At 32.7% G+C, this 14673-nt stretch overlaps 1 protein-coding gene across 1 annotated transcript; it reads right to left on the bottom strand.

Annotated features, from left to right (window-relative positions):
- Nucleotides 1–7923: 7923 nt before the first annotated feature.
- LOC110729125 (cytochrome P450 734A1-like) lies at nt 7924–14072 on the bottom strand. Its single transcript, XM_021908839.1, has 5 exons — nt 13303–14072; nt 11670–11893; nt 11209–11453; nt 9482–10034; nt 7924–8813 (listed from the first exon to the last, which is right to left on the bottom strand). Exons 1-5 carry the CDS (start codon nt 13592–13594, stop codon nt 8352–8354), a joined length of 1776 nt encoding a protein of 591 aa, XP_021764531.1. The 5' UTR covers nt 13595–14072; the 3' UTR covers nt 7924–8351.
- Between the last annotated feature and the right edge of the window lie 601 nt (nt 14073–14673).

Raw genomic sequence — 14673 nt, 5'->3', positions numbered from 1 at the left:
TTTACTTTTGAAACCAAACCAAACCAAACCATATAAATTTCGGTTTCAAAAGAAAAAACCGAACCAAACCGAATTTTTTTGGGCCTGGTTTATTTGGGCTTTAATCTGAAATTTTTGTGGGCTTAAATCATATAAATATTATATTCATCAACATATGTAGTAGCATAAATGCTTAATGAGATTTAAACAATATTAACAAGTTCTAAAACTTCAAAGTTATAATTCAAAGTTTTAAAAGTTCAACACTTCATCCAAAAAAAAATAAAATTGTTCAACATTACAACTTTAACAATTGTTTAACAGCAGTAGCAACAAGCAGCATAGACCAAGTTCTAAAAGGCAGTAAAAAAATTGTTTAACAGCAGTAGCAACAAGCAGCAGGGCAGCAGCAACATCATAACAGCAGGTCAGCAGCAAAAGCAGGTCAGCACTCAGCAGCATAGACTAAGGCAGTAGCAGTGATAGAGCAAGGCAGTAGCAAGTCTGGCAAGTGGCAACAGCAAGTCAGCAATGAGCAAAGAGCCACATCAGTCTATTATTTCAAGCACTTCATCAATATCAGCATCACCAACTGCCATATTATTCAAGTCTATCATAATTCATAACAAAAATAACCAAGTTAAAATATATACACATAATGAAAATAAGTAACTTATGATTAGATGTTCTTATATATTACCCTCTTCAAGAAGCTCAACTTCCTCTAAACATTCTTCAATACTTGGAAATGGTGAAGCACGTAACCAATTTTGAGCACAAACAAGACCTTCTACAACTCGAGGAGTTAATGAGCTCCTAAACTGATCTAGAACCCTGCCCCCAGTGCTGAATGCACTCTCATAAGCTACTGTCGAAACAGGGACAGCAAGAACATCACGGGCAATTCTCCCCACAGTAGGAAACCTTGAACAATTGAACTTCCACCAGCTCAAAATGTCAAATTCATCAATATCCTCCGCTGTATCCTCCTCCAAATATTTGTCTAACTCTATTTTTGCATCTCCATCTCTCTCACACTTGTGTTTCTTATACTTACTCTTTAAGACTTCAATCTTTTTATGTTTGGGACTCAATGGAGTTTTGCCATCCTTACTTGAAGACACTTCCTCCCTATTCACATCATTACCAGAAGAAACACGATACTCCTCATACAAAGCATTCAAAGCTACCTTCACATTATCAACTAACTTTGATGAAACAATAGGGTCATAAATTTCAGTTATCATCCACTCAACATAATCAAGCTTATAACGAGGATCAAGGACAACGGCAATAAAAATCAGGAGGTTTATTTTTTCTGGATCACCCCAATACTTTTCATATTTTTCTTTCATTCTACAAGCCATAAGACACATATCCACATCATCACTTGAAACCAAATCTTTCATAAGTACAGCAACACTCACCAATTCATGAAAAAACAAATTCAAACTGACATATAAAGAGCCAGAGACATGCAAGGTCAGATCATAAAAGGCTTGTAGAAATTCAGAAAGTCTTCTTACATTATTCCAATCATCAGAATCTGGGCTACCCTTACCATCCCTCTCATTCAAATCAACTACATAGTGAGGGTCTTCCCAAGAATACCTCTCAAAAGCATCTTGAAGCTCAATAGCAGCATTCAACATCAAATAGGTGGAGTTCCACCTAGTAGGCACATCAAGGCACAATCCCTTTTTTGTGTTGATTTTTTCATCTAAGACACATTTTTTAAACCTTTGCAACCTAGCACGAGATTGTTTGATAAACCTAACAGCATGCCTAACACGTTGAACCGACTCATTAACAGTTTTCAACCCATCAGAAACAACCAAATTGACAATGTGTGCAACACAACGCATGTGAAGGAAACGACCCTTAAGAACCCCAGTTTTCCACCCATTTATTTTCCTTCTCATATACCCAATTGTAGTATCATTTAAGCTAGCATTATCAACTGTTATGCACATGACATTTTCAAGCCCCCAATCAAGCAAACACTTTTCAATTTCTTTGCCAATATCATCACCCTTATGACTAGAAATAGGACAAAAATTCAGAATTCTTTTGTGTAATTTCCAATTATTATCAATAAAGTGGACAGTCAAGCACATGTAATTGATTTGTTGTATAGAGGTCCATGTATCAGTGGTTAAAGAAACTCTTGAATTACACCTTTTTAACACATTTTTCAGCTTTCGTTTTTCAGTTAAATATGTTTCAAAACAATCTTTGGCTACTGTAATTCGAGAAGGAACATTAAATCTAGGCTCTATTACACCACAAAAATGTCTAAAACCTATACCTTCAACAAACTTAAATGGAAGTTCATCAACAATCACCATAAATGACAAAGCTTTTCTAATACTACCAGCATCAAATTTGTGGTATGTCAACCCACTAGTACCACCACTTGGTTCTTTAGCACTTTTAAATGAAAGCAAACTTTGTTTTGAATCTTTAGGGATGTTAAAGGGATACTTACGACATCGCGAAATATGAGCCCATAACACACTAGTGCCGTTTTTCTTTGCCCCACACTTGTAGCTCATCCCACAATACTTGCAAATTGCCTGCATTCCAGAAGGTAAGTCTTCTTTATCAAAGTGCTCCCAAACTTCAGAGCGTTCTTTCATCCTCTTCCTTTTTGCTCCCTGTTCTTTTTTCTGATTTTGAGAGACTTGGTCAGTCTCATGTTCGGATTGAGGCTGGTCAGGAACACCACCCACGTTGGTTGTCATTCAATAATTCGTGGTTGAATAACAATCTGTAAGAATACATGCAAACTCATAAATTAAGAATATTGGATCTTTTAAAGGGAATAATAGGTTGGGGCCGTTGTGCATTAGTCATGCAAACTGTTTTCTTGTTTATGAGGCTTGGTGCAAAACTTATTATGATATTATATTAACAATTGTTGTTAGATGAAATTAAGTTAATATTGGGTTTTGTTAGTTTTGTTACATATTTTTGAATTGTAGTTAATTTATTTTAGTAAGAATTACAATGAATTTATAGTCCTATAAAAAAAAAAGAGACTTACAGTACCAATAATAATAATTATACCCCTAATAAACAAAATCAGTAGTAACTGGCTAACTGCACCAAAGACAATAACAATTTAGCAATAATAATTAGCCCCCTAAGATTCCACCCCACCACCCAAAAACAATCAAATTAAGCACTAACTGTACCGAAAACAAGTAAAATCAAAATTAACAACAATAACAAAGATCAACAATCTAATAAACACTTATCAAGACAATGATAATGCTATTAATCATGCGAACCCTTGAATTAATAACTAACTAATAATCTGAAACAATCTTCAACAGAGTCCAATCGAATAAAGCTTCAAAATACCAGAAAATTCAGAATGTTTTACTAGACCAAAACCCTAATCAGAATGTTTTACTATACCAAAACCCAAAATACCCTTGAATAGACCAAAACCCCGAAGCATCAAAATACCAGAAAATTCAGAATGTTTTACTAATTTGTACAGAATAGAAAATTCAGAAACAACATCGCAATATGAACATCAAGCATAGATTAAAACCCTAATCAGAATGTTTAACAAATTTGTACATGTAATTTGCAGATTTTCGTAATTAACATTTAACACTAATCATAATTAAAACCCTAAAAAAATATGAACATCAAGCATAATCAAAACTTAAAAGCATACCTTTGGACGGTGGACGGTGTCACAGTGAACGCCTGAACGAGTGCCGGTGAACGATGGAGAGTGAGAATTCTGAGAAACACAAAAGAGATGATTGAGAAACTGAGAAAGTGAGGGTGAGAGACTGAGAAATTCGCAATGAGGGCAGGGTAAGAGGCGAGGAACTGAGGAAGTCAGGAGAGAGAATCAGAGAATGAGGGTTAGGGTTTTTTTTTTCCTTATATACTTAGGGTAAATCTGGGCCTAAATTTCGGTTTTCGGTTTTTTTTCGGTTTTCCATTTCCTCAAACCGAAATATTTTTTTTTTAAAAACCGAACTGAACCACTTCAAAAAAAAAACCGAACCATATTTCTTATTCGGTTCGGTTTTCGGTTCGGTTCGGTTTTAACCCGAATTTGTTTCACCCCTAGAACTTAGGGCTTGTTCTCATACGTTGAAATTCAGTTCAATTCAGTTCAGTTCAATTCAGCTCAGATCAGTTCAGTTCCTTCTCTTATAAAATATTTATTTCAATTCAGTTCAGTTCAGTTCAGTTCACTTCCTTCTCTTATAAAATATTCATTTCAGTTCAATTCAATTCAGTTCAGTTCAGTTCAGCTGAGTTAAGTTAATGAGAACATGCCCTTATTAGAGCTGAACTGATCTGAAAATAATCGTATCAGAACAGGCCCTTAATTGATTAATGATGTTGTAATTACTCTATCTAGTTCTTTTAAACTGTTGAGTCTTTCAATAATGCAGATAATATCTTTTACTATAAAAATAAATACACATTTCAAAACTTACTAATCATGTGAACTATTGTTAGATTTATCTTGTTTCAAATATACATTTCTCAATAACTATTTTTATTTTCAAATTTATTTGTTAGTTATACGTACATGTCTAATAAATTGTTATTACAGTGATACATTGAAAATCATGCAAGATTTCAATGAGAAAATATAAAAAGAACCGAAGGGAGTACTAATTATGATTATTTTTTTTATAGCAAATGATTTGATGAATATTTTGGAACACATGCACATGTCTAATTAAAAGCCATTTCATACTATTTTCAGGAAAGATATTAAATTCTCAACAAGTTTTTCTGCTACAAAGTGTACTACAACTACATATATGATGATCACATTTTATGAGATTTTTGCTATAAATCTTGGAAATATCCCATATCTTTTGTCGGCAGATGAATCACCTAACCAATTTTAATTTGATTTGTTTAATTTAATTTAATGTTTCTCTTTATTATTTGCCACGAAGCTCTTCTGTAATTCTATAAACAGTACTTAGTATTCTGATTCCATATGAACTGTCACTACTTCAATCCGGGCAACAGGAGTACAATTTTAACTTCTATTATATAATTAATACAAGTATTAGGTTGTTATGATATACTTATGTAATTTGTTTAACTAACTATATGTCTATGTCTCTAATGTATAGCTAGGTCTAAGGATTGGACATCTTTGTTGGCTTCATTATCTCCCTCGGTTTCAAAATAAAAGTCTTGTTTGGTCATCTGCTATTGGTTGTTGTGTGATTAGATGTTAGTTTAAATTGGTTATCTAAAGATATTTGATACGTAGTAAAATTAAAGCTAAGTTGTTGGTTCTTTAAATATTACTCTACTACATACCTTATTTAGCATGGCTTACTAAAAAAAAAATCATTTTAGCTAAAAAGAATTCGGGTAAAAAAAAATCATTTTAGCTTAAAAGAATTTGGGTTGAAACTTTGAATTAAAGTAATTTACCAAAGATAAATTTGATGAAAAAAAGCCAATTAAAGAGTTGTAATCTTGTAAAAGTCATTTACTTAACAAGGTTGGGATTTGTTATACACCATGCGGTAGGGGTTATCCGAGTCTTTTTGCTAGGGGTTATCCGAGTTTTTCAGTCAGGGGTTACTTGAGTTTTTCAATCAGGGGTTATTTCATTATTTGAGTTACTCGATTAGGAGTTACTTGAGCTACTCGGTCGGGGGTTACTTGAGGGGTTCGAACAGGGGTTCACTCGGTTAAGGGTTCTTTAGTCAGGGATTACTTGAGTTTCTCGGTCAGGGGTTACTCGAGTTTCTCGATCAGGCCGCATGCAAAAAATTGTGACTCGAGTAACCTCTGACCGAAAAACTCGAGTAACCCCTGACCGAGAAACTCAAGTAACCCCGAAAACTCGAGTAACCCTGTTCGAGAAATTCAAGTAACCGCGAAAAACTCAAGTAACCCCTGACTGAGAAACTCAAGTAATCCTTGACCCGGAAACTCAAGTAACCCTTGGCGCACGGTACAACAGGCCGCATATAAAAATTTGTGTATAGATAATGAATTCTAGCATGCTAAATTCACTCTAAATTTTGAAATTTAAGATATTAACGATCCAATAAGTACATTTTGATAATTGTATTAGTCAATTTAAAGTATATTGCAATATATTTTTTTAAAAGCAAAAGTATTAATTAATAAATGATAATATATACTCTAATTGCTTTATGTTTTGTCAAGTATCTACAATAGTATTTGTACGAACCATACAAACAAAGCTGCAAAAGGTACAAATAGTTAGATTTCTGTAATTCTGTTACATGCACTAGACCTCCAACATATAGTATGTACTTTGTTAGACCATTAATTATGATAAACACTAACGATAAGAAGGAATAATTAGTGTTAATTTTGGTATTAATAACACCACGCAATGTCTACACTTTTCATGTGGGAGAATGGAGGAAAAGCCATGTCAATCTCTAGCCCCCTATAACACTTACACAAACCATAGTTTAATGTTAATAATTTAATTAAACTATTTAGTACTTAATTTATATATTATTAGCCTTTAAGCTAAGGTAATTATAGATGGATTCACATGCTTGATAGCATGCTTTGATTCTCTAATTTATCTTTAAAAGTAATTACAAATAATAATATTGCATTGCATGCATGGAACGAATAGAAAGAGTATGTTCCTCCCCAACCACATGCTTCCTAGGGGCCAACAAAAAGAGTCTCAATTTAAAGGCATTACAACTCTATAGTATTGATGTATTGTATATTATTGTATAATGTATAGTATGAGATCCCATAAGGTTACAAAAGAAAAAAAAAAAATTAATGATAAAATTATTTTTTTGATAAAATTATTTTTTTCTTTTTTATAATAATTATAATAAATAAATAATAAAAGGTGGTCCTCTATTACTTGCAAATACATGTATCACAAGCACAAGGTTCATAGAAAGCTCAAAGCCCCAAAATCTATAAAGGTCGAATGCATATTCCTAAAAGGACATTTGCATGCCACATTTCAGTTGCTTTGCTTTCGAACAACATCTCTTTTGCCTTGGGAGGTGCTAGTTATTCTTTCTCCGCTCTTTTAAAATTGCAATTTTGCAATGTACTACATGGAGTTTCAAGCTCTATCATCGAACAATTAATATATGTGAGTGTCTTGCATTGATCGAAAAAAGAGATTATTAATCACTTTATTAGGAGTAAGCGGGTGTATTCAATTCATCTGATTTACTTATTTAAACTTATCTTACGAAGTATCTTTTTCTAAACTTTTTTATTATTATTATTATTTTGAATGATTTTGGGATACAAATTTGTTTGGTCTACATCAATTAAGGAAGAGGATTGAAGGACTAATTTTTTGACTTAAATTTAACACTTACTAATACACATTAGTAAATATACATGATGCTATGTTATATTTTAAAAATACGTATCAAGACAGTTCAAACGGGATTTCACAATATATGTATGATGATGGAAATTTGAATGCCACGTACTCTCTAATTCTTTGTTGATTTATTTGACAAGTGTCAACTTTTGTTAGAGGAATGGCTTCATAAACGTACAAGAATAGTTATTACAATGATAACTCGAAAACTCTAACCAATAGGCAATAATCAAGTGCCCCTAAAATCTAGGCTCCCTAGCCGTGATCTCGCCGGACTTTAATGAAAATAACCTGCATTGGTAACTCAAACTTTAGCTTCCTTCATTTAGCAATTAATTCCATTATTCAATGCAATCCTTTTTTTCAAGTTCCACTCATTTGTATTTCTCAATTATACCAATTTCTTGGTTCCTTCTTTCCCTCGTCCCCAAGAAAATGCAAGGTATTTAAATTGTTTATTATTTGTTTACGAGTATTATTTTCACGGTCTTCAAATAATTGTCTCATTTGGTTTTTATATACGTTTTTAGGAAGGTAAATAATATATATATTTGTACTTTGCCAAAGAAATGAGTGAAAATCTACATTTTGTACATTTAGAGTTTAACCAAATAAAAGAATGTGCATATCATTCAAAGTTGAAACCCTTGATCAACATATTTTTAACTAATTCCTAATTATCCCACATTCCCATAACAAATCCTAAAGATCTAAGCAAGGAGTCAAAATGCTACAACCTAATGTCTTGTAACCTTTTGGCAAGATCACAAGATTACATTTGCTAAGCAATCCATGTTAGTAAACACGTACCACAACCGAAAACTTTCCATTTTTTTAATCACGACGAGTGATTGAATTTTGATATTTTAACCTAATTTTGAAAACTCATTAGTAATACTCAATACCACAATCACAAAATTATCGATTGGATAATTACTATATGAACAGAAAACGCACACGAGCAAGCATACATAAAGGAGACATGCTAACTCTTTAACTATACAACTCAACATGACACCTCTCGATCATCCCTATTGTCCTCGGACAAGCGTCTAAACACGATTGGTGCACCGTGTTGAGGGTAGAGGAGCATCAACACCGTTGGTGCATGTTGGTAAGACGGGGCAAGCGTGAAAGAGAAGCGTTGTAACAAGATAGTGAGCACAAGTTTAGCTTGAAGAATAGCAAGATTTTGGCCAATACAAGTGCGAGTTCCAAGGCCAAAAGGAATGAACGCCACAGGATGCTTGGCTGCACGAGAAACACCATCAGCAAATCTCATGGGATTGAATTCATTAGCATCATTGCCCCATATTGCTTGATCATGATGAACGGCTAAGATCGGGACAAGTAGCTCGGTCCCACGTGGGACCCGACATCCTCCTAGCTCCACGTCATACTTAGCTCGTCTAATTGTTGCAATTGCTGGTGGGTATAAACGAAGGGACTCGTTTAGTATCATGCTCAACTGCACATTAATTCATAAGCTACATCAAATTTAAAATTTCGATTTTCATAGAAAAAACTTAAACTTCTAATGTTCAACCAAATAATTACTCAATTCATTAGAAGTGAAATTATACGAGAATTGTAAATATATGATAAGTATAACTTCACATGTGCAATCAAATAACTATATGAATTCTCCATACACATTTAACATACATGATCATTGACAAACACTATGAGCTTTTATTGGAGTGATGCACACTCCAATCACCAACCATATGATCTCATACATGTATTACCTCGTATTGATTTTAGAATTATCGTTCTAATTAAATATATTTAGATCATAAATGATTTCTTACGTCTAAATAATTACATATCTTATATGTACTCTGTATAACCAATGCTAAAAGAGGACGTACCACATTATTTACCACATTATTAAAGTTTCCCTATAACTACTACTCCATAGTCCCATATATAGGTAGACTTTATCATTGTATTTGGATGTTAGAGTGTTTGACCCTATCTTATCAATATACTAGTGTACATAGATCCTCACATAGATGTTAAAGTATACAGTAAGAATGTTATGCTACAAGACAAATTTAACATTAAAAAAAAAAAAAAAAAAAAACAATAACTAAAAAAATGTAAAAGGAAGAAAAAAGTAGAAAGGGAACATACCATCTTAAGCTTAGCAAGATCATCTTTAGAGGGTAAGTCACGTGATGGGCAGACCCTTAAGACCTCCTCACGTGCCAGGTCCTGCCAATGAGGATGCATTGCTAGTAGCACAGTGGTCCATGTCAGCAGATTCGACGTCGTTTGTTTCCCAGCAAAAAAGAAGCTTTTACACTCTTCCACAATATCTTGGACCGTTATTTTATTATTATTAATATTATTATTATTATAATTAGTGCTTGATAATTGTGGGGCATAATTTAATGATGATAATAATGAAGAATTATTTATGGGAAATTCTGGAATACTGTTATTTTTTTCATTCTCTCTCATTCCAGCCTGGATCATTAGGCCCAGCAAATCTTTTGGCCCACCATTTTCTGCTACTTCCTCTGATCCAATATTATTATTTCCCATAATAATATTATAATCATCATTATTATTATTATTAAGATTTTGATTCTCTAATTTCCTCTTCTCAATTAGCTTCACTAATGATCTTCTTATCTCCTTGTCTAATCTCCATGATTTCACATTCCCTTTTGTTGGTAGAAATCTGCATTACATTTCAACCCATGTACAAATATGTTAGTACATGATATTAAACAAATGCTACATATATAATATAATAATATAATGTGTCTAACGTTAGGACATTAGTAAGTCTAAAGATATTGATTAGTTGATGATGTTAAAAACAAAAACAAAGATATTATAAATTTATCCTTACAATTTGTCGAGTATTGGTTGACTTATGTCTCTACATACATCGTGACATTACAAGTTGCCGTTTAGTTATTGCAATAAAAGAGACTTAATAAGTGAAATAAACCTATATTATTCTATTTTATGATTCGCAACATCTAATACTTTATTGCGGACATAATTAAGTACCGCCGTTTATATGTAAAACAACAAATAAATTAATTTCAATTACTCTATAATAAGGAGTACAATCCACTTTATTTACATGTTAAATCGAGTTTAAGGCGGTCGGTACAAATGTGGAATCTTGTAATGAGGGTAGGTTGTATATATAAGAAGCTACATAATGGTACAAAAACATCGAAATCATATTTATAACTTATAAAACGAAAATCATAAATCACAATGAATTAGAAGTGAGGACCTAGCTATGAAAATGAAGCCCTTGATGGAAAAAGGTCGGTGAATCTATAAAATGGGTGTATTATAAGTAGTTGATGATGAAACGTGGCACCTTCTTTTAGAAAATGTCACCATACTCCTATTAATTAGGAGAATAACATAGTTATGATCTTGGTTTAGATGGTGATTGTCCAAAATTAATTGGGAGGCGAGTTTGAAAATTTATGTGGTGGGTGAATTATCAGGGAATAAAGGAGTACAATCTAATAAATAGCTTACTCATTCAAAAATATGGATGTCATATGTACAACTAGCATCTAGCTAGCAATTAAGGCAATATGAATTACTTCGGCCTAGAAAAACACAGCACCTCGTCTACTTATCAATCTTATAGGTATACCTGTATGCATATAAAATACAATTCCACTCAATCGCTAACTTATTAAGGGTCGACATCAAAACCAAGCCAAGATCCTTTGAAATAAAGTGCTCCCCATTAAACTACTACGAGTAATGGTCTAGTGGTTGACACTGATGGACAGATATATTGTGACCGTGGTTTATTCAATAGTCTCATGAAACGAGAAAAAAAGATAGTGGAGTTAATAGTCGGGATTATTTACCTATAGCCAGGAATGAGAACCTTCTGAAAGGCATCAGCAGCAAGGAGCATTTGATGGCTTTGAAGCCTGAAAATGGCTTTACCTTGTTCATAGCTACTTCCAAATGCCATTCTTGTGATCACATCCTCTGTTAAACCCTGAAACCACTCCGAAACTTCAATTTCAACTTCACCTTTCTCACACATCATCCGGTCCCACTTGTCCAGCATTTCCTCTACACTCTTTCCCACCATTGGTATCAACAACTGCATCCTCCCCAACAATATTTATGTGAGGCCATAATCATTACTTTACATACTATATTTGTCACATTCCATGGACTATATGTTAATGTTATCCCTACCTTCATGTTACACTTAAGTTTACTCGAGTTAACACGAGTAACATATGTTAGGTAATGATGTAGACAGACTTTGATTCTATGGTTAATGTATCGTGAAAATAACTTAATAATTAATTACCTTAAGATTTTCCATGTGGAAGGTGGGTGTTATGATTTTGCGATGGTGAGCCCATTTTTCACCCTTGAGGCTAATAAGTCCATCTCCCTCGAGTTGTTTCACAAGCGGGTTAGCCTCGATTTTCTCATAGAATTCGGACTTGGTACTAAAGATTTCTCTAATAAGGTCCGGATCTGAGACTGTCAAGCGAGCCGTGGGTCCGAACCACACTATGAATGTTGTACCTACACACATACATTCAAACATACACATTTAGATTAAAACAAGAAAATATCAAGCCTAGTAAATGTAGGAAATAAAATCCAAAACAACTTGAAAACTTGCCCAAGATTAAAAGATTGCAATAAATACATGGGAGTAGGAGGAACTGAGGAAGTAATAAACCTTAACACTAAAGAGGAAATACCATACAACTTCAAGTAGTAAGTATCAAGTTTGCAAATAAAGGAAATTGAAGCAATAAATAAAAATAAAAACTTTATACAAGTAATAAATTTCCAATAATTTAGAAATGAAGATTAAGATAGATATTATAGAGTTATAGAGGGCTACCCTAGAAAAATAGGACAATTCAAGACTGCGCCACTAAGAAAGAAACAAGTTGTACAATTTAAAGGGTTATCAAAATTTGAGCTTCCTTTAGTATCAGAAGGTAGTAAGAAATCTGAAAGAAGGCAATGATTATTAACCCCACATACATTTAATTTTCCTCTAGAAAAATCCTTTTTAATAAATAAAAAATATAATAATTGTATTAATAATTTTGAAGAATTATATACATTTGAAATTGTATTTTTTAAACATTGGAAAGCTAGAAAATTATCCATTAATGAATTATGATGTCATTTTCCAAAATTCAATTTTTTTAATTTTGGGTTATAATTTTGGAAGTTTACTTCACTATGGATAATTTATAACCTAAAAAATTACTCAAAAAATAAAAAATGAAGAAAAAAAGGAGGAAAATTGAATGCTTATACTGTAGTAGTAACTGAAATTGATGAAGAAATGCAAATAATTAACAGCTGAAAGAAGGCTGCACAACAACATCATGTCAGAGAGAAAAAACAGAGGAAGAAGACAAGTGATGATTATTAAGAGATTTTGGCTGATGCAATAAAAAAGTTGATAAAACAAATTAATGTTGAAAATCAACAAACCCCCACCAAAAATAAGAATTAAAATTTTAAAACCTTTTTATTAAACAATTCCAAGAAAGTACTCCTCCCCTTTCTCAAAAAGTTAGTATAAACTTTGGATGATATAAAATTTTAACAAAATCCAAGAATTATTTCCTCAATGGGTCCAATTATGAAATATCTACAGTCTCCCTTTTTCTCAATACAATGAATTGAATGAAAATATAATCTAATAACAAAAATTTTAAAGAAAAAATGTGTCAAATCACATAATGCTTTACAATTACATTAATCTTCTATTCACGACAATATAAGAACAGGATCAGATGTACGCAATCTTACCTACTAAAACTATATCCACTACACATAAACTTTAACCAAGTAACAAAAAATGTACTAAATGAACTACAAATACGAGACGAATGACTCATAAGTCATAACTTAACCTCTAAATGACTTAAGACATGATAAAAGATAATAAGTGAGAGAATTACCATAAATTTTCCTCCAATGATGGTAGAAAGAGAAAACTCTAGGAAGAATGTTGTGTGAAAAAGGCATAGGATGAGAAGAAGCCTTTAACATGAGTTGAACAATTTCTTTGACATTACCAATGAAAAAATTGTAAGGAGGTCCTTTGATCCCCTGTTTTGCAAAATGATACTCTAATTTTCTTGGTCTCCACCATAAAACCACCATTATTCTTAGTACTAAAACAAACATAATTGATGTAAAAATTATGGGTTTTATACCCAGTAATTTCACCAAAAACCCATCATCATCCATTTTTTGTTTCTTTGATTTTTATTACAAAATTTGCTCTGTTTTTTTTCTTTTCTTTCTCTCTAAAAAACAGAGCAAAACTGCTGCTGCTGCTTTTGTCTGGCTGTCTCTGTTTTGAGAAGGAAGCAAACTATTTTTTAAAAAAATTTGGATTTTGGATTAATAATTTAGATGGGTTTTTTCTTTTGTTTAAGTTTTTGGGTTTGTTTTTTTGTGTAAGAAGAAGAGTGGTTTTGATTTAGGAGTGAATTCTGTGTTTAATAGTGAAGAGGTTTTAGAGAGAGGAGAGAGAAAGTGAAGAATAGGGCTTGGCAAGGCCAACGGCGTAGGGGCCGCAATTGTGTATATTTTTGAGGGTCAACGAGGTTGAGTTTTATATTGTTTTCAAACATTCTTTTTTGACATTTTTACCCTTCTTCTTTCACAAACTTTGGGTGCTCAACATACTATTTGTCATTCTGTTGTTGAGACTTGAGAGTTGAGACTTGTTACAATTTAGTCCATTAAGTATACTTGCTAAAACGGAACTATTCTGAACTGAATTAAAGTTGAATTGTGCTTGAAATTGGATTCGGTGACTTAGTTCTAATGCAAAGCAATATCTAACCTAATCTGGCACATGTCAAGTTGTTAGCAAACGACCATCTAACAATCAAACATGCTAAAACAGCTCGAACTGAAATTTAATTTTATTAAATCGGAAATTGGATCAGATGATTTGGATCTGGCACGAAGAAGGATCTAACCTAAGTTGTTAGCGTTAAGAAATGATATGGAGGGATTGATCCCCCCCCCCTAATGAAGATCATTCAATATTGTTTTATACTCCATAACATGTAACTAGGTAGAGTTATGTCAAGTGTCTCTTGGGTAGCTATTAATGAATGTACGCTGATTTTTTCACCATAAAAATGATACCACCTTCATTTTAGCTTGATCTATCTAATTACTATAGATTCACTAATCAAGTACTTTAAAAATGGTGGTGAGGATAGTAACAAGGTTGACAAAATAAAAATACGAATAAATAATATAAGATCGATTAAGATGGATAAACAAATTTCTTAATAATGTTAGATAAG

The sequence above is a fragment of the Chenopodium quinoa genome, unplaced genomic scaffold (assembly GCF_001683475.1).
Source record: "Chenopodium quinoa cultivar QQ74 unplaced genomic scaffold, ASM168347v1, whole genome shotgun sequence".
NCBI lineage: Eukaryota > Viridiplantae > Streptophyta > Magnoliopsida > Caryophyllales > Amaranthaceae > Chenopodium > Chenopodium quinoa.
This window is presented reverse-complemented; position numbering and strand designations above follow the sequence as displayed.